Here is a 19,301-nt window from a genome sequence, read left to right on the forward strand (position 1 = left end):
GTAGTAATCATTAGTCTTTCTCAAAATAAAAGAAGACATCCTCAAGTGGTTAATATATATGATGCTCAAACCACTATGGAGAAGAGAACTACAACCAGTAAGTGAAATAAAACACCAGGGCAATTTTTCGGTATCATGCTCAAAGCAAAGAATTTTTGGGAGGAAGAATTGAAAGGGAACAGAAACAATCATAAACAACCTATTATAACAAATTCAATCATAGGCTTAATAAGACCATAAAAACATAAGCAGCTTCTAAAACTAATCGGATTCCATATTGTAGCGGACTTCTTTATTACAGTAAAAATATACACCAATAAAAATATTAAGGGATAAAAGCACAAAAAGAAAGAGAAAAGACTTAATTACTCACATCATGTCAATTGTGTCTTGAAAATCATGTTCACAACTGTTCTAAATGTATGATGATTGAGGTCACTAGTACTCTTATTATATAACCCAAAAGGCTTATAAAGCTCTATCTTATTGTTTAAACCTGTCTTCTGCTTCTCCACACTTATTACGACGACAATGAACTAAAATATAACAAGAAACAACTTTAAAGACCATAAAATACGTTGACACAGAAGAAGGAAGAATGATGTCACAAACAATCTAACCAAAAGTACAACAGCATCAGATCACTCAAAAAAATAAAATGGACAATATATCTGTTTTTTCTTTTGCCCTCTTTCCCTGCATTCCAAGTAGTAAAATGCTCTCTTTAAAAACAGTACAGAAAATTCAAGTAAGAAATTTGGTGGTTCCAGATGCTACTTTCTGCAACTAAATATCCCCCTAACATTTACCATATGACAAGGAAACTGAAGATGTCAGTTAATAGTTACCTTTAAAATAATGATAATAATAATGAAAGTCAGTAAATTTTAAGGGTGAAATATAGAGCTAAAGGCAACTTAAATACTGTAACAGTATTCCAAAAATCTTCTTAATGAACATTTGCCACATTAATTACTTGTATAAATACAAAAAGAAGAATTCTAAGACTGATATAGCAAAGAAGTATGTTACACTTGAACAGAAAGCAAACTTTCTTTCGTGCTAAACAGAAAGACTTGGTACTTATCAAAAAAAAAAGAAAGACTTGGTTTATGTATGAGTAATGATAATATAACTAATCAGATGAAAGCTACTGCAGAACCAGCATACCCCAATTCCTTGAATTGAGGCTTTAACTATGACTATTAATTTAGAGCCCAAAATTACAAGCCTGGATAAACTCCATTTCATAATCAACATACTTTGTCCAAAGTGGCCGAAACTGAGTTATGGCAATGTCAAGCCATGGCTTCATATTCCCATTAAAGTGCACCACCGCAGCGTTGCGGATCTCATCCGCGCTAATGCTTGGATTGTAACCAAGTCCCAGAACATGCCATGACTTGTCCAATGGCTTCGTTGTTGAGTAAAATGTGATTAGACCTGGGGGCAATGTACCCAACTTCCACAAGGTGCGGTTCTCATTCTGCAGCAATATCACTGTAACAGGTTAATAATGATAACTCCAATAAAGTCTCTACTCATAAAAAAAGAGGGGGGTGGCGGGTGGAGAGGAGGGAACAGTATAACCAAACCCACAAAATTGCAGAACAGAAAAAATTAATCACAATGAAACTAGGATGTTCAATAAAGTTTTTTTTTTCCCCTTCTTTTCAAAGTTATAGCCTCTAGCAGTTTATCTTTTCTTCTTTATTTTTGTATTTATAGATACAATAGATTTGAATTCATAATGATTGCTATTTCTCATCAGGCCAAGGCACCCATTGGTTTTTGGTGTAGATGGGATTCAAAGCCAATTCCCTTATTCAAAGATAAGGGAGTCTACCAGTACCCACCTATGGCAGTGTTTATATCCCCACATCATTAATCATTCAGTTTAAGGTATTTACTAAGACAACTAAAGGCAGTGCGTTTAGAAAGTGACAAAGCAAGATCAATTCGTTCAAACTAGTGCATCATCACAATTTGCAAGCAAAACAGGTTGTATAGTAAATTAATATGCACTAAGTACCAATGTTAGACACCAAATGTTGCTCAAGCATGTTAAAATGATGTAAAATTAGCAGGGGAAAAAATCAAATCATTACCAGATTCTGCCAGTAATGATACTCTTCAGTGCACTTCTCCCTCCTCCAAGCATCCAAATCAAAGAAGTTCATGCCATAAGCCCATGCACAAGCTTTCGGGTTAAACTTCTCCTTAATCAAAGGGTGTGAGAAATTCATGTACTGTGCATACCGATGGAACGACCCAAAACAAGTCTCTACCGCCCCATTCACTTTCCCATCCATATCTATCTCCCACAACCCTGTCAAGTCTTTCTGAACCACTATATCATCATCCAAGAACAAAATCCTATGCAATTTCGGGTACATTTCCGGCAAGTAAAACCTCAAGTGATTCAATATGGACAAATACTTTGGGTTTCTGAACTTCATGTTGGTGGCGTCTTTCGTTGCATTCTCGAGCTTACTATTGAAGTAAAATTGCTGCAATTTCGAAGACTCCAATTGCTTTAGTACAGGCACATATGAAGAGTTCAAGAACTTGTAATCCTCAACTGCCTTCACTTCAATGTGTGCTCCATTGTAGTCCTTCAATTTGAACATCACTTGCATTGCACCGAGATTCATCTTATCAGTCACAACATGAAAAACATGTTTCCATGGCTCCTTCGAGTTCTTCACCAATGAATTCACCACCACCGACGCGGCAAGCACGTTATCGGAGAAAATAGCGTAATGGTAAAGATTCGGATCCTCAAACTCCGGTGGAGTCTCCTTCCCTTCGTCCGAATAATTCTCTGAATGCGCAATCCGCTCTTGCATCAATCGCATTGCGAGGCAATGCAAGCTTTTGGGGATCGATTTCGCGGCAATCAAGCTCGAGAAAGCTCCTTGCTTCTTCGCCTTTGTCAACTGCTCATTCAATCCGAAAATCGTGTCCTTCAACTTCTGGATCTTCAATTGATTATCGAAAGACTCCTTCGCGTCCGCAATCGCTTGTCTCGTCGCTCTGATCCTCTCCTTCACTTCCTTCTCGAATTGCCGCAACACCGATTCATCAATGGAGGCCGCATCGGTTTCGAATAAAGCACGATAAGATTGTTTCGCAAGAAGATCGCTGTAGTTCCTCGACAGATCTGTGAAGTTCCTGACGAGTTTCGTGTTTTCAAGCTTGAGCTTTCGAGCATAGTGCGCGTATGCCAAAGCCAGAGATCGATGATCTTCAGCTTGCTTTCTGATCTGATCTAATCGAGGCTTGAGAGGATCCGATTTCAACGCTAATACTGCTCTTCTAGTACTTCCAAATCTACGCGAACCAGACTTGAATCCCTAATTAACACAAATCCACCCCAAAAAAAAATTAAATAACAAAATTTTCACACATTTACAGTAAAAATTCAACACTAGAAACATGCTCGTTTCCCGAGAAAATCAAAATAAATATAATTTTCTTCTAATTACATTTCCGATCTGAAATCGTAAGATCCGGAACTCACTTACTTCAATTAAAAAAAAAAAATGAAAACTTGCTAAAAATGAAATAAATATATATAGAGACAAAACTGTTTGTTTCTCGGGAAAAAAAAATTCAAATCACAATAAATATCATTCTTCGAATTACATTTCCGAAACAAAAATGAAACTAAGCGACGAAACTCATTCACTTCAATTAAACCAATATTTTTTTTTTAAAAAATTGCTTGCTAAAAAGACAAATACGTAGAAATCTGATTGTTTCTCGGGAAAAAAAAATCGAGATCTAAAGAGAGAGAGAGAGAAGGGAGACTTACGAGGTGGTGGAGATGGGAAGCGTGGGAGTGAGAAGTGAAGAAGAAAGAGAGAGTGAGGAAAAGAGAAAGAGAGAGAAGAATGGCGGAGGCTAATAGTCTGAACCTCAACATATTCCCGATTCGGTGTCCGTGAAAGTTCGCCATTTTCGCAAAGCTAAGCTTTTTTTTGCTTTGCTTTGATGTGTGGATCTTTGAGATATTTGATAATCGAACTGTGTGGAAAGTGTGAAGTGCGATTTGTGATTTGGGATTGTGATTGGGATTTTTATTTTAGTGTTTGCTATTGCTCTCGCACTTTGAGTTTGATGATGAGTGTCCCATTCGTATCTCTGAGAGAGAGAATGAGAGAAAGAGAGAGATTATTATTTAATAATAATTTAGATACTCCTACTGGTTACACTAATTATTTTTATATAAGAAAAAAACAAAATGGTTTGTTAAATATATGTGCTAACTGGCGGGTGTGACTATAACGCGGGATTGGCGGTGATGATTTTTTTTTTTCTTTTATAATTACGAAGAATTTAATTAGTAATATTAGGTTACAATGATTGCTCTGTATTTATTATCATATTAAAATATTAATTTTTTTTTTAGTAAACTGTTAAAATATTGATTTTTACTAGTTTGTTGACACTATTGGTATTTCTAATTAAAATGTCCCTAATTCAAATTATCACAAGAATCACATTTGTTTATTTTTTTAAGGTAAAAGTTAACCAATATTTTAAGAATATTGGTTTATATATTTTTTAAGTTTTACTAGAAAATTTTTTTGGATTTTTTTTTGAGGTTTTATTATATGACTAATGTTAGAGATATAAATTTTTTTATAAATTTTTTTACAAACTATTGATATAGTGAATAGTTATTTATAAATGAAAAAGTGATGTTAATGGTGGATTTAAATAAAAACTAATAAAAACTTGAATACATTAACAATTTATAAAAATATTATAAAATAGTTTAAAACTGTAATATTATTTTTATTATATTTTTAATATCCAAAATTTTCTTAAATTATTTATAATTAAATTATTTAATAATCTATTACTAAATGTACTGATAGACTATTTTTTCTTTATTCTAAATTCTTAAATAGAATGATTTTTGTTTTCTAATGTGATTGACAAATCACGTGGAGGCAGGACTGGAGAGGAGACCTAGCCAAACTCTAAGACGTAGAATTATAAAGTGAAGCTTATCTGTCATTGTCAAGTATTTTGTTGCTGTAGCCTCGTAGGCGAGCACTACAAGATTAAAAAAATGTTTTTCTTTGTTATGTTATACTATCATTCTATACAATTTTTTTATTAGATTAGTATTTTAAATTTTATTAATTATATATTTTCTTTTTTTTTATTCACGTAATTTTTTTTTTTGTATATATGTTTTGCATACAGTTAAAAATATTTAATGATGAGATGAGAAGATAATTATTGGTCTCTAAATTTCTTTTTTTTTGATATTTTGCTAGCAATAATAATATAACAAGAGTATAAGACAATAAAGATAGAGACTTTGGACGGTTAATTTGAAATTGAAAAATAGAGAAATGATAGCTTTCTTCAGTCTCCTCTCATATTTATTGTGAATCCTACCAAAAACTTTATAAGTAAATCTCACAATAAATGTAAGAGAAGGGAGCAACATTTTTCATTTAAAGTATCTAAAAATTACTTTTGACAATATACTCTTTGATTAAAAAAAATTAAAAAATTATGCTGTACAAATAAATATAACTTTAACCTAACCTTTTTTTCTCTTGAAACCAAACCCATAAATTCTGTAATTGGGCCTGTCATGGAATGGATTTGATACTATATTTGCTCTTTCAGTTCCAAAAAGAATTGTTCGTACAGCTTCTCATTCGGCTTGATAAAGAATTTCATAAAAACAATAATAATAATAATAATAATAATTGAATAAAAAATGGTTAATTGTATGTCGGCAATACAAATAATGTCAACCATAGCGGCTGTGTTATTGGTTACAGCTATATATACTCTATTATCAATTTATCATTATGTCAAACAATTTTTGAAAATTTTGTTGAGCCCCCGTTGAAAAGAAAGAGTCAAGATTTTGTTCATGATAGTTGATCTTCCCCTAATCCAACACTAAGAAACTATGTACGGTTTTTTTACATCCAAAATTGACTCATCATTGATTGAATCCTTGACTTTAACCTAAATTTTGATTAGTATGCCTAATAAAGTTTAATGATAGATTAATATCAACCAAGTTCCATAAACAACTTGGCATACAAGGTTTGTATAATAAATAAACCAACTCTTTTCTTATGCAATTTTTTTCTTTTACTCGTTTTTCTTCTTCTTCTTCTTCTAATTATTATTATTATTATTAACTAAGGGCATAATATATGCACACCAAGAGTATGCTGTAGTTGTATGCAAATGAATGAATTTCCTAACAAAATGAATTTCTAACCTAAACTTGTGATTTCATATGAGAAAGGTAAATATACATGCTTCTCAGAAGAAAAAAAAAAAAAAAAAGGTAAATATACATTACTAAACACTTTTACACTAAATTAAGTAATATTTTGATGGAGAAAGAAAGACACACCTACTTTTATTACAGAAAGTAAAAACCCCACCTTTTTAGGTAACAAAAAAAAAAAATAAATAATAATAATAATTTTTAAATTAGTAAACAAGTTAAAGTTTGGATACCTAAAAACCTTTGGACATTTACGTTTTTTGTGTCAATATAGCTCAAATGCTATTTTAACACCAAAAATACTAAAAAAACCCCAATACATCAAAGGTGCCAAATCTATAATTTTTTAATACTTAGTTACAGTAAACTGTTATCTCTAGCAATTTATTGTAGCTAGATGGTAAACACAAAAAATGTTATTTAAATGAGAGAGAGAGAGAGACTTGAGTGGTAAAATAAAAAATAAAAAAGAATATTTAAATGAAATGGTAAAATAATAGAGTATGTGATGATAGATGTATTGTATAAAGTGATATGTTAAAATAGATAAAATTATTTTTTGAGTTACTAGAAACTAAATTTTTAACGTGTGAATGCTTAATGGGTTTTAAAAAAAGAAGCTAAACTCATTTTAAAATTCCCAAACTATTACTATTAAGATTGGTTGGGTCAAGAAAAACCCACAAAACTAGTCCCATTACTTTAATCAAGCCAAGCTTTTAGGGACAAAACTACCCTTGGACTTGGGGGGGGGGGGGACCCCTTAGTTTCATTTATTTTTTTAAAAATTATTATATATATGTGTGTACTAATTTTAGCCATTTTCACAAACCGTTTTAATAACAAATTCTTATTGGTTCATATATGAACATGTCACACACATCAATTTTTTACTTACCAGTAATCATTTATCACATCAGTAATTTATAAAAAACTTGTAGCTCTATCATTTTCTTCATTTAAGTGACCATAACAAAATTTATAGATCTAAAATCTAAAACAAAATATACAAGCCTCGAAAAAATAGGTCAACAAAAAAATTACCAATAAAAAAAAATAATCTCAATTAACTAATTTTATCCAAAATAAATAATTCTACCCTTTAAAAAGTTCTATACAAAAATAATTTTGTTCTCACCCACCAAAAAAAATAAAATAAAATAAAATCTTAGCAGCTAAGTAGCAAAATCAGAGGTTGAAACCGCTGCACACAGCCAACAGTGAAACTACCCCCTCAACTCAAAGTTCTTGCTCCGTCCCTGCAAACTTTGTAATCTCTATGTATTAAAAAATTCAGAAAGTTAGTTATTGTCTTTTTCACTGTCAAAAATACTTCTAATTTAATTAACTTATCATTATTCCATGGAGGTTAAAATAGTAACTTAACAATAAATTAAAAATATTCCTATAAAAGAAAAACTATCCCATGTCCCTTACTCCTATATATATATATAATCCTATTAAAAAGTTCCTTCCTACTTCCTCTACCCCCGTGTTCTTATAACTTAAAATTTATTTTAAAAAAAAAAACCTACCCATAGTTCCTATCAAAAAAACAAAAACTATCCATTCCCACCTCACATTAAAAAAAAAAAAAAAAAAAAAAAAAAAAAAGCCTCATAGCACGCGCGAAACGCTTGTGATGAGGGTAGTTTAAATTATGTGATTTTGCTTTGTGTGTATGTTGGGTTGGTTTGACCCATGATTCCCCCACTTTATTTTGGTACAAGTCTGTTTGTCATATGCCGAGGAATAAAAAGTCCTTTTTTTTTTTTTTGTTTTTTTTTGTTTCATATGTGCTTGTGATGTCTAACAGGCCTATTGAGATTTTTCAATGATTTTTTTTTTTTGCTTAATAAACTAAAATCGAGCCCTAAAAAAATAGAAGTAATTACGCTCTATTCTTTGAGATTTGAGGGAATGACATTCCACCCCCAACTTGAAAAAAAAAAAAAAAAAAAAATTCCCCCCATTGACATCCATTTGTTCAAATTTTGTCAAATTGATATTAAAAATGTTGTGCACTAATCTGCCATTTACTTAATGATAGATTTCCAAAATTATTCTCCCTTCTTGGGATTAACATTCATTGTCTTGAATTTTTAACTAAAGAATATTTTTAACAGACAGAGGAGAGATTTGTCATTGCAAGTGTTTTGGTGCTTGATAAACTTAATGTTTTAATTATAAATTTATCAATTACATTTTTACTAATCGTGATTAAACTTTGTTAAATAAAATCTTATAAAAATTTAGAATATTCTATTACTAATATAAATAGATTATAAGAGTGTTATTTTTTCCAAATCTTTAAAGGAGGGAGTGTTTTTTCTCTTCAAGTTTGGAGTGGAGTGTTACTTTCTCAAATCTTAACGGGGAAAATTGTAATTAACCAAAAAAAAAAAGAAAAGAAAAAGATAAACTAAAATTACTATATTATCAACAATGAGTAATTATTATCTTTTCTCTTAAAATATAAAAAGAACGGAGTAATTAATGACCTCCAAAAAAAAAAGTGAGCAAAACTTTTACCTATTTATTTTAAGGGTTTTTTTCACTTTATGTTCCATATGTTGTTAAAGCAATGTGTAAAGTTAATTACAAAAATTTATTAAAAAAAAAAGTAAAGTTAATTAAAATTATTCGTACATTTGCAATTTGCACCTTGATCTTCAATATTTAACAATAAATACAATTTTATGAGATTAATATACAAATATCCCTCCATTGTTTAAAGTAGCATCTAAATTAACAGATAAGTGTGGGTTCTAGTTAACTCAACTAGTAAAGTCTCTGATGGACGAATAAGAGATTTGGGGTTTAATTCCCGCCCACACAATCAAAAGCGAACACCATACGTTAAAATTCTCTCAAAAAAATAAAAAATAATAGATAAGTACTCTTCCTAAACATGCGAGTATTTGTAAGATATACTTTTATATTATAATCTTTTTGCAACTAGCATCTAATTTAGTAATCCTAAGATTAATCTAACAACCAATATAATAGTTTAGACACTAATTTAGGGGGTAGACATTTTAATATTGAAATAATGTGTTATAACTTTTTTTTTTTTTTTTGAGAAAAATAATGTGTTATAACTTGACTGCAATATTTTGTAATTATGATACACATCATAAATACATAGTCTTTTTTTTTTTACTTGTAGAATTTCAACCTATAGTCCACTCCATAATAATTGCTTTTATCATTAAGTTAAGTCACGAAACGATTTTTTGTGTAGGTGGCATTCAAGCCCTAGATTTTTTACTTGACAACAAAAGATTTTATCAATTGAGTTAATTAGAACTCAAAATACACCGTCTATTTTAATATGTATATCTATAATTCTATATTATTGAAAACATACAACTTTTTTATTTTCACTTTTCAAATGGTCCAAAATACACACATTACTTTAAAAACTTGTAAACACTACATTTAAAATTTAAAACAAATTTCTCATGTTCCTCACTTTTTTTTTGCATTGGAATGACTACTTATAATTGCTTGTATTAAAAAAATATATTTTATACAATTTAAATAGAAGTTAAATATGAAGAAGTTCTTATAACTTCTTACACTATTATGATTAAAAAAAAAAAAAAAACCTTTTTTGCGCTAAAAATGGCCATAAACCTCTAAACTATCCAGAACAGTTCTTATTCTGTGTGGTTTTTCCAGCCTTAAAGAAAGAGAACATGGCAGGGATAGGACACCCTTGATCTAACCTTGTCCCATCTCATTGCCATATTTACTTTTCATGTAGAGTCTAGTGTATAATTAAGCTAAAAAATGGGCTAATTGACATCCACTTTCACTTCCATTTGAACCAATTTCCTTTGGCGTTATTGTCTTGGATAGAAGAAAAAGCCCATATATGAATTTTTAATGGAGACTCAAATGGACTTTAGCTTCTTTGTGGGTTATTGTCCTTTTTTTGGCTGAATTATGGGTTATTGTCTTGGATTGAAGAAAAGGCCAATATTAAATTTTTAATGGAGACTCAAAATGGGCTTTAATTTCTTTATGGGTTATTTGTCAACAAATGCTAAAGTTGTTATTTCCTTCAAGAAGCGCGATTTTGCATTTTACTTAAAAACGTTGTTTTGGGCATTATTTCAGAGTGGATCATGTTTGGAAATATGACTTTAGCACTTGAACTAGTGTTTTGAAAATGCAACATTTAAAAATCACTAGATACCAAATATTATATAAAATTTTCCATTTTCAGTAATAAATATTTATAAAAAGAAACTTTAATTTACGAAATTCTCCTATTTCTACAACTACCTTTTTACTACCCACTCCTCTTGTGTTAAGACATTTGGCAACCTCATCATTGATCTTCTTACAAAAAGTTTGGGTAAATTATGTGTTTGGTCCCTAACCTTTATGAAGTGTGTCAATTTGATCTTAATGTTTTGAAGGTGCTAGTTTTGTCCTTAACTTTTGGGTATTATGTCAAAATAATCTCTGACATAAAGTGATGGATGAAAAATACTGACGTAGAAATAAAATATTATTTTCATGCCATATAGGCTGCCGCGTGCATTGCCACGTCAATAAAAACTAAAAGAAAGAAAGAAAGAAAGAAAGAAAAGATAATGTTCAAAATTGGGATCAAAGTCCCTAAAAAAATGGATCTCACGCACACTCGGACACTGTCAGACCAACGGGAAAGGTGAGCCACAGACTCCATCATTGCCACCACAGTCCCCAACGAACGATTAAAACAACAACAGTGGCACAACAACCACAAATTTATGATGAAGATCTAGGTCTCATTTTTTTTTTTTTTTTTGAGAAACATCTAGGTCTCATTAAGTGCGATCATTTTTATATGTTTCATATTTTCCTTTTAATGTCATTCATCTTTGGTTAAAAAAACTCTATAAATTGTGTTTTGTCTCTTAGTGGATTTGTTGGCATGATTTATTTTTAAGAACAGAGTTCTCTAAATTAAAATGTTATTTATTAAAACTTATTAGTCATGTATTATAGACCAATATTTTTATTGAACTTTCCTATGTATTTTGGCAAGTGTTCATTTTAATTTTCTTAATTTTGATGTCAAATAAGTCATTCACTCACCTAAGTAAATATTCTAATAATCATTATTATTGAGTGTTTCCGTACATAAGTATGGGTTAAAACCTAATATCATGTAAAGAGAGAATTCAGATTTGGTTTGGGATAAAAATTTAAGTGCATCTCTTCTCTATACATTTAGAGGCTTGAGAAAGTTTGTTATCGCCTTTTCTACTTCTTAAAATATCCCTAATATATTATTCCTTTGAATAACGGACTCCCACTTTTGAACAACTACGCAAATGCTAACTTCCCACTAAATCAAAATCTCCCACAATTAGTTACTACTTCTGCATCTCTCTCTCTCTCTCTTTCCTTTACCTACTCTTCTACTCCTTTCTCAATTCCAAATAAATCCATCCTATTCCTATTTAAGACTCAATTTTTACTTTGCACACATTACTCCGTTACTCTAGAGAAAAATCAAAATGAATTATACTGATTAGAAAAAATATGGTCGGTGACTCAGCGGTCTATCCCTCCATTCAACAATTTTTAAGAATTTTCTTCTCCATCTCTTGCCTTTCAATCCAAGCCCAAGATGATGGTGACTAATTCTTAAGATCCCCTGGATTCCACATTTCCCCTTGTTTCAGTTTTTCCTATTTTTTTCATCAATTTAACTACATTTCTAAACGAAAACTAAAACTTTGAAAACATGCAACATGAATCGAAGGAGAAATGCATACAAGGTTAGTAATGCAAAACTTGATTTAACTATAACATGCCATTAAAAAATGACACATAAAGTTGCAATCTCATCAAAAGATGAATAAAAAGGGTATGTTCAAATGAATTGTTTTTTTTAATAAAGGAGTGTCATTGGAATTATAGTAAACTACATATTCATGATTATGTCTTTCTTATGTTTGTTTCTGCTGCTCGATCGTTTATATTGGCAAGTGTTAAATCTTTCATTGGTTCTATGTTTATATCTATTGGAACAGAAATCTCAAGTACAAAGAAGTTATGACTTATGAGTCATGTTGTACATGTTTTTTCAGTGGTAGAGTGAAACAGTTGTTTCATAAGTTTTATTTTTTCTTAGTAACAATTTTTTTTATTACTTTTTTGTTTTTGTTTTGAGAAACAACTTTTTCCTTACTTAAATGGAAAAAATTATGATAAGCATCATTGATAGACCTTTTTTTTTTTTTTTTTGTAAGAAGAATCATTGTTGGACCTAATAGATAGTCTTTAGTAAATGACAAATGAATGTAAATTTTTTTTGCCTATATATAGTTTCACACTTTTATATATGACTTTAGTCTTGCCCTGTTAAGAGTTATGAAGTAATTGGGATTTTGAGTAGGTCACTTTGAGGGGACCTAGGCCTCCATTTGCAGAAAATGAGAAGAAACTAAGAGAATTAGAGAGAGAGAGAGAGATAGACTAATTAAGATATTATTTCTTAATGAATTAACTATAGCAATGCCTTAGTCTCCTTATACATCTCGTAATCGTAACTGCCTCTAACCAACTAACCAACTCCATCTAACTGACACTAACTAACTTCTGTTATGCACTACCTCACCATAATACTCTATGCACACTCACACGCATACACTTGCCCATATATGCATATTCCCCAATGTTAATCTATACAGCCCCACACATACACTTGTACCAATAGATGCCTAACATTATCCCCCTCCATTTAAAACACCTTGACTACAAGGTGAAGGAATGACATCTGAAGCTGGTGCAAAGACTCGCAAGTGGCATCATCTGAGGAACAACCTGACCACCGAACCGGATTTGTGATTTGGAATTGTGATTGGGATTTTTAAGTGTTTGCTGTTGCTCTCTCACTTTGAGTTTGATGATGAGTGTCCCATTGGATCTCTCAGAGAGAGAGATTATTATTAATAATTTAGACTCCTACTGGTTACACTAATTATTATTATTATTATTTATATAAGAAAACAAAATGGTTTGTTTATTTATATGTGCTAACTGGCAGGTGACTATAATGAGGGATTGGCAGTGATGATTTTTTTTTTTTTTTTTTAACTTTTATAATCATGAAGAATTTAATTAGTAGTATTTGGTTACAATTATTGCTCTTTATTTATTATCATATTAAAATATGGGTCACGTTAACGAGTGTCTTTGGGATATTACTTTTGGTATTTCTAAGTAAAACCTCCCGAATTCAAATTATCACTAGAATCATATTTGTTTATTTTTTAAGGAAAAAGTTAACCAATGTCTTAAGAATATTGGTTTAGAATTTTTTTTATACTCCTTTTTAAAGGGAAAAGAATTTTTTTTTCGACTTTTTTGAGGTTTTATTATATGAGTAATGCTAGAGATATAAACCTTTTTACAAAATTTTTTACAAATGACTGATGTAGTGAGTGGTTATTGGTAAATGAAAAAGTGACGTTAATGATGGGCCTAGATGAAAACCATAAAAAGTTGACACATCAACATGTAAAAATGTTGTAAAATAGCTTGTAACTATAGTATTACTCTTATTATATTTCTAATATCAAAACTTTTCTAAAATTATATATTATTAAATGTACTAACGGCAACCAATAAGTTGACTATATTTTCTAATATAATATAATCTAAGTGTATATATGTGTGAAACTCATTTTTGAAGACTTGAACTCAGACTTTTGTCTCCCACACCCTACGAGTACTTATACTTATAGAGTAATCATTACAACAAGGATGCACAAGAGTATTTTTTCTTTATTCTTAAATAGAATGATTTTTGTTTTTTAAGGATTGACCAATCACGTGGGGGCAGGATCGGAGAGAGACTAGCCAAACTAAAAGACGTATGATTATAAAGTGAAACTTGTGCGTCATTGTCAAGGATTTTGTAGCTGTAGCCTCGTAGGCGAGCACTACAAGATTAATAAAATGTCTTTGTTTGTTATATTATATCATTCTATATAATTTTTTTTATTAGATTAGTATTTTAAATTTTATTAATTAAATATTTTCTTTGTTTTTTTTATTCGCATCAAATTTTTTGTATATATGTTTTGCATACAGTTAAAAATATTTAATGATGAGATGAGGAGATAATTATTGGTCTCTAATTTTTTTTGATATTTTGCAAGCAATAATAATATAACAAGAGTACAAGACAATATAGTTAGAGACTTGGATCCTTAATTTGACAATGAAAACTTCTTAAGTAATCTTGGAAGAGTCGGAACATGGAGCAATGGCGCTTTCTCCTCTCATATTTATCGTGGATTCCACTAAGAATTTTATAAGCTAACCCAATAATGAATGTAAAAGGAAGACACATCATTTTTCACGTAGAATATCTAAAAATTGCTCTTGACAACATACTCTTTGATAAAAAATTATTCTATACAATAAACATGGGCCGCTCTAGTTATAGTTCGGAGGGTAAAAATGAACCCCTAAGCTGGGCAAAAAAAAAAAAAAAAAAAATTATATATATAATTTTATAAAATTCTTTTATTTGACCCTCTTAAAATAAAATTTTGAACCCTCTGAACCTAAATATTTTTTTAAGCGCATCTGAAATAAACTTGAATATGATCATCTTGACAATATTTTGATCTTTTTAAATAGAGGAAAAAAAAAAAAAAACCAATTTGATCTAAAATATGGGGGAAAAAATAGTAAGCCTAACAATAAAAGTATAAATTTGATCATCTTAGATCTTAAAAAAAAAAAAAAAAAAAGTCTCATTTAGATTTGAACAAATTTGAAATAAACTAAAAAAATTAAAAGTTTATTGTACATAGATCTCGTTTGGAGTTCACTTAAAAACAATAATTAATAGGTTTATTGTATTTAAAACAATAGATGGTTTCAAAGATTTAATTTTAGTAAGAATAATTAGTATGTTTTTTGTATTAAGCAACAATATGCAATGAACTTATAGTCTGTCTTATATGGGAAACATTATGTTCACAATACTTTCACAACAAATCTTAAATAGCAGATTGTTATTAACTGTTACTGATTGACAAAAAATTAATTTTAGTAGTGGGTTTAAATTAAAACTAATAACAACTTAACTAATAACAACTTATCACCTAAGATATATTGAGAAAGCATTGTAAAAATGTTGTGGACGTAGTATTTCTCATCTTTGTTTTTTTTGCTAGTAACTATTATGGATAAATTTGTAATAAGAAAATCACATAGAAGGCAAGATTCATTTTTTTTTTTTTTAATAAAAAATACATCTACTTACTAATCTCTCTAAAAATATATCCTAGAGCCGCCAATGACAATAAATATAACTTGAACCTATCCCTTCTTTTTTTTTTTTCTCTTGAAACCAAACCCATAAATTCTGTAATTGGGCCTCTCATGTATTGGATTTGATACTATATTTTCTATTTCAGTTCCAGAAATATTTTTTCATTGAGCTTCTCATTTGGCTTGATAAAGAATTTTATAAAATAATAATAATAATAATAATAATTGAATAAAAAAATTGTTAATTGTATGTCGGCAATACAAATAATGTCAACCATAGCGGCTGTGTTATTGCCTTATTGGTTAAAGCTATATATACTCTATCATCACCATGTCAAACAATTTTTGAAAATTTTGTTCATCCCCCGTTGAAGAAAAAAAGTCTAGATTTTGTTCATAATAGTTGATCTTTCCCTAACCCAATAATAAGAAAATATGTACGGTTTTTTTACATCCAAAATTCAATCATCATTGATTGAATCCATGACTTTAACATAACTTTTGATTAGGATGGCTAATCAAGTTTAACAACAGATTAATATCAACCAGCCTGGGATCAAGCCCATTCTTAATTCTTAATTTTTAGGTTTTGTTCTTTCTCAAAAAAAAAAAAAAAAAGTTAAGGTTTTGTTAATTTGGATTTAATTAAGTCCTCAAATTTTTTTTTTTCCACTTCTAAGGATTTTCTCTTAATCAAATGATGGACTTAAGTCTAATACTTGGTATTTGACTAAGTCTTGACTTAATTTTATATTTGGGTGAGATAATTTATTTAATCCTTAGGAAGAGTCAAGAACCATGTTTATTTGGAAATTCCTTTGATCTGATCTACAGACCCTCTCACCAATCCTAACAACCATTCATGGATACTGGGGTCAAGTCCAACCTGAAAACGAAACTCATTTGGAAACCCCATATGCCCCACAGCCAACCAGACATGGGCCAGAAAAACAACCCAAAAAGTAAGACCTTGAATCCAAAGGTCATTGTCTTGGGTCATGCTGCTAACACAAAACCCATAGACCCTCCTCTTATTGGGGTAGCCTTGAATTCTCTAGCTTCCAGTTGCACCAGGCTATGCATGGCTATCATAGCCTCGTTTATGGGCCGAAAGGTAAAGCATTCTGGTGACGTGCTTGTGTTCTCATCTTTTAGTACTGTTTTCCACCATAACAGTGATGTTTTGGTCCAGCTAAGTTCCTCCCATATTTATAGCAATGGTGGTGTAGGTGCCCTCCTTGTCCATGGCTTTGGCTCTTATTTCTCAAGTGGGATCTCTCCAGTTGCCCTTGGAAATCTCTACTTAAGAGATGAGAGTGTATCGCTCTATTAGAGATGTTATGTTCATGATAGAAGAAATTGTCTCTATTCTAATTCTCGCTGTTAGAGATATTGCAAGTAAGCGAGTTGCCTAAAGATAAAGTAGAGAAATTGAAGAAGACTAAGTATGGGATGAGATATGGGTAGGTTTCTCTTGTTGTAGCAATGACACGAGTCAAACTTCCAGCTTCACTTGGGGCATCATTAGTTTGGATATCTGGTGGATCAAGTTTGGTTCAATCTTTTATCAAAGAAACTCTTCCTTCTTGGTTTCTATCAGTCCATGGATTAAGGCAGGAAGGCGGAGAATCTGGAGGTATGGTTGCGATGCTAGGGGATTATGCGCTGGCATACTTTGCTATGCTTTGTGGTACATTTGCTTGGGGAGTGGACTCATCATCGCCAAACTTTGGATCACATTGCTGCTTATTATGATATTGTTACCAAGGAATGGATTCATAAATTAGTGGGGATTTGCCTAACCATTTATTTGTCTTGTTCTTTGCCTGTAGACACTCGATACCCATTCATTTGCCTATGATTTAATCAAGGAAGATGACTAAAATGACCATTCATATTTCCAAAATTCATAATTGCATTACATGCATTAATTTGTTCATTGCATATCATAAAAATGATTTTGAGATTTTAATGGTTGCGACGGTATGCTCGATTTCCAAATCAGACCGTTTGATTGAAAGATATTGCATGATCAAGTTTGCATGGTCTGCATGCATTTTGTTTAGGTGGAACCAACCACACATGATTAATTAAAATTAATCCTGATTGGCTAGATAATTAAAATTAATTAAATAATTTTGTGATTGGTTGTTAGTTAGTATTAAAAATAGGTTTGCTTGTATGGGAATAAAGAGGATATTTAGATAACTATAAAATTGTGGATAATCAAGACTTTTTGGAGTGTTTATCTACAAGATAATCATTGCTGTAGAGACCTGAATCATTAGAAAATGAGTTTAATTTTTAGAATATGGATTAAAAACGCGTCTAAGTGCAAGTCCCTGCTCAAAAAACCTTAAAAAAGGAATCCAAAATGGACTTGATGATTCCTTGGATATCAGTGGGTTGACAAGACTCGAACAATGATCTTTGGGCTATCTCCTGTAATACAAAGAACACTGAATCAGAGGAGACCGGCCAAAAATCCTCCGATGATGAAGTTAGTTACTTTTGAACTCTCTGTAAGGAAGAAGTATTCTCTCAAAATGGAAATTGTCTGAACCCCTTACCCTTCATCGAAGAAGCCTTATATAGTGTGTGTGGAACGGTTATCTATTTGGTAACCGTTCCCAATGTCGAGGAGTCTGGAGAATTGGGGGTAACTTCCATAACCGCTGTGGAAGTTACTTGGGTTGGACGGGCCGGTGAACTCGTCCATCCTTAGTAAAGATGGACGAGACTTCCACGATGAACTCGTCCATCTTTAATGAAAGATGGGCGAGACCATCTTGGAAGGCTTGCCCTGCGTAAATGGTGTAGATTCCATGAGGTATTCCTCGTCCATATATGGACGAGGTTCGCTAGAACGCTTGGAACTTTCTCTTCGCCTACTGTAGCTTCTTTCGTTGGACGAGACATATGGACGAGTTATGGACTTCGATGATTTGTGACACTATCAGTTGCCCCCTCGGCCATGTGAGTCGTCCAAAGGGTTGGACGTCCTTGGACGTATATATAATTGGTTAATAATTACTGCACCACGTGTCATTTTTTTATTGGCGACTGATTCCGTCGATTTATTTTTCCGAGGTAGATGCCACGTGTCGCTTTCGTATTGGTTGGGTTGTTTCGAATACCCAGGTCAGCATCCTATAAATAGTGGAATGCCTTCCTTAACCTTCCTCATTCCAGAGATTTTCTTCTTTGACATCCATCGTCTAGAGCCTCGTCTAGGAGTTCCTCTGCGTCTAGAGTCTTCTTCCGTCTAGAGCCAGGTACTCTTCTTCTCCTGGTCTTTAGGTTCTAAGTTTCTTGTTAGAGATGTCTGTTGCTTCCTCGTCCACTGATAGCCTTAATAAGGCTATAGACGAGTACTGTGAGGATACTAGTGATAGGTCTAGTTCTAGCAGTGCTAGTGATGATAGTGGAGGAAGCACGGACGAGAATTACTCTTCTGGGGCCCCTGGGTTCCCTATTGAGGTCGTCCAAGAACAGCTTAGGAGAGCTTCTGGCTCTCAAGCTGGTTCTCCGTCCTATCCTATGGACGAGGTAGAAACCGTCTTTAGTTGCGCTATAGGCGTCCATTCTAAGACGGACGAACAAAGGTTAAGTAGTCTTAAATCCTGGTATCAAATCCCAGACGAGTTTAACCCTAGGCTGCCCGTCCGTGGAGAGTGGTGTTGTGAACCCCGTTTTGGAATAGGTGTCTATGAATCTTACTTCC

The 19,301-nt window shown here is 31.7% G+C and overlaps 1 protein-coding gene and 1 pseudogene across 1 annotated transcript; one reads left to right on the top strand and one right to left on the bottom strand.

Annotated features, from left to right (window-relative positions):
• Positions 1-885: 885 nt before the first annotated feature.
• LOC115960478 (galacturonosyltransferase 8-like) lies at positions 886-4,201 on the bottom strand. Its single transcript, XM_031079408.1, has 3 exons — positions 3,818-4,201; positions 2,109-3,356; positions 886-1,486 (listed from the first exon to the last, which is right to left on the bottom strand). The coding sequence occupies exons 1-3, from the start codon at positions 3,959-3,961 to the stop codon at positions 1,211-1,213; spliced, it is 1,668 nt and encodes a 555-aa protein (XP_030935268.1). The 5' UTR covers positions 3,962-4,201; the 3' UTR covers positions 886-1,210.
• Positions 4,202-16,439: 12,238 nt separating this feature from the next.
• Positions 16,440-18,201, top strand: LOC115961959 (annotated as a pseudogene).
• Positions 18,202-19,301: the final 1,100 nt, after the last annotated feature.

This window comes from Quercus lobata, chromosome 9 (genome assembly GCF_001633185.2).
Source record: "Quercus lobata isolate SW786 chromosome 9, ValleyOak3.0 Primary Assembly, whole genome shotgun sequence".
In the NCBI taxonomy this organism is placed as follows: Eukaryota; Viridiplantae; Streptophyta; class Magnoliopsida; order Fagales; family Fagaceae; genus Quercus; species Quercus lobata.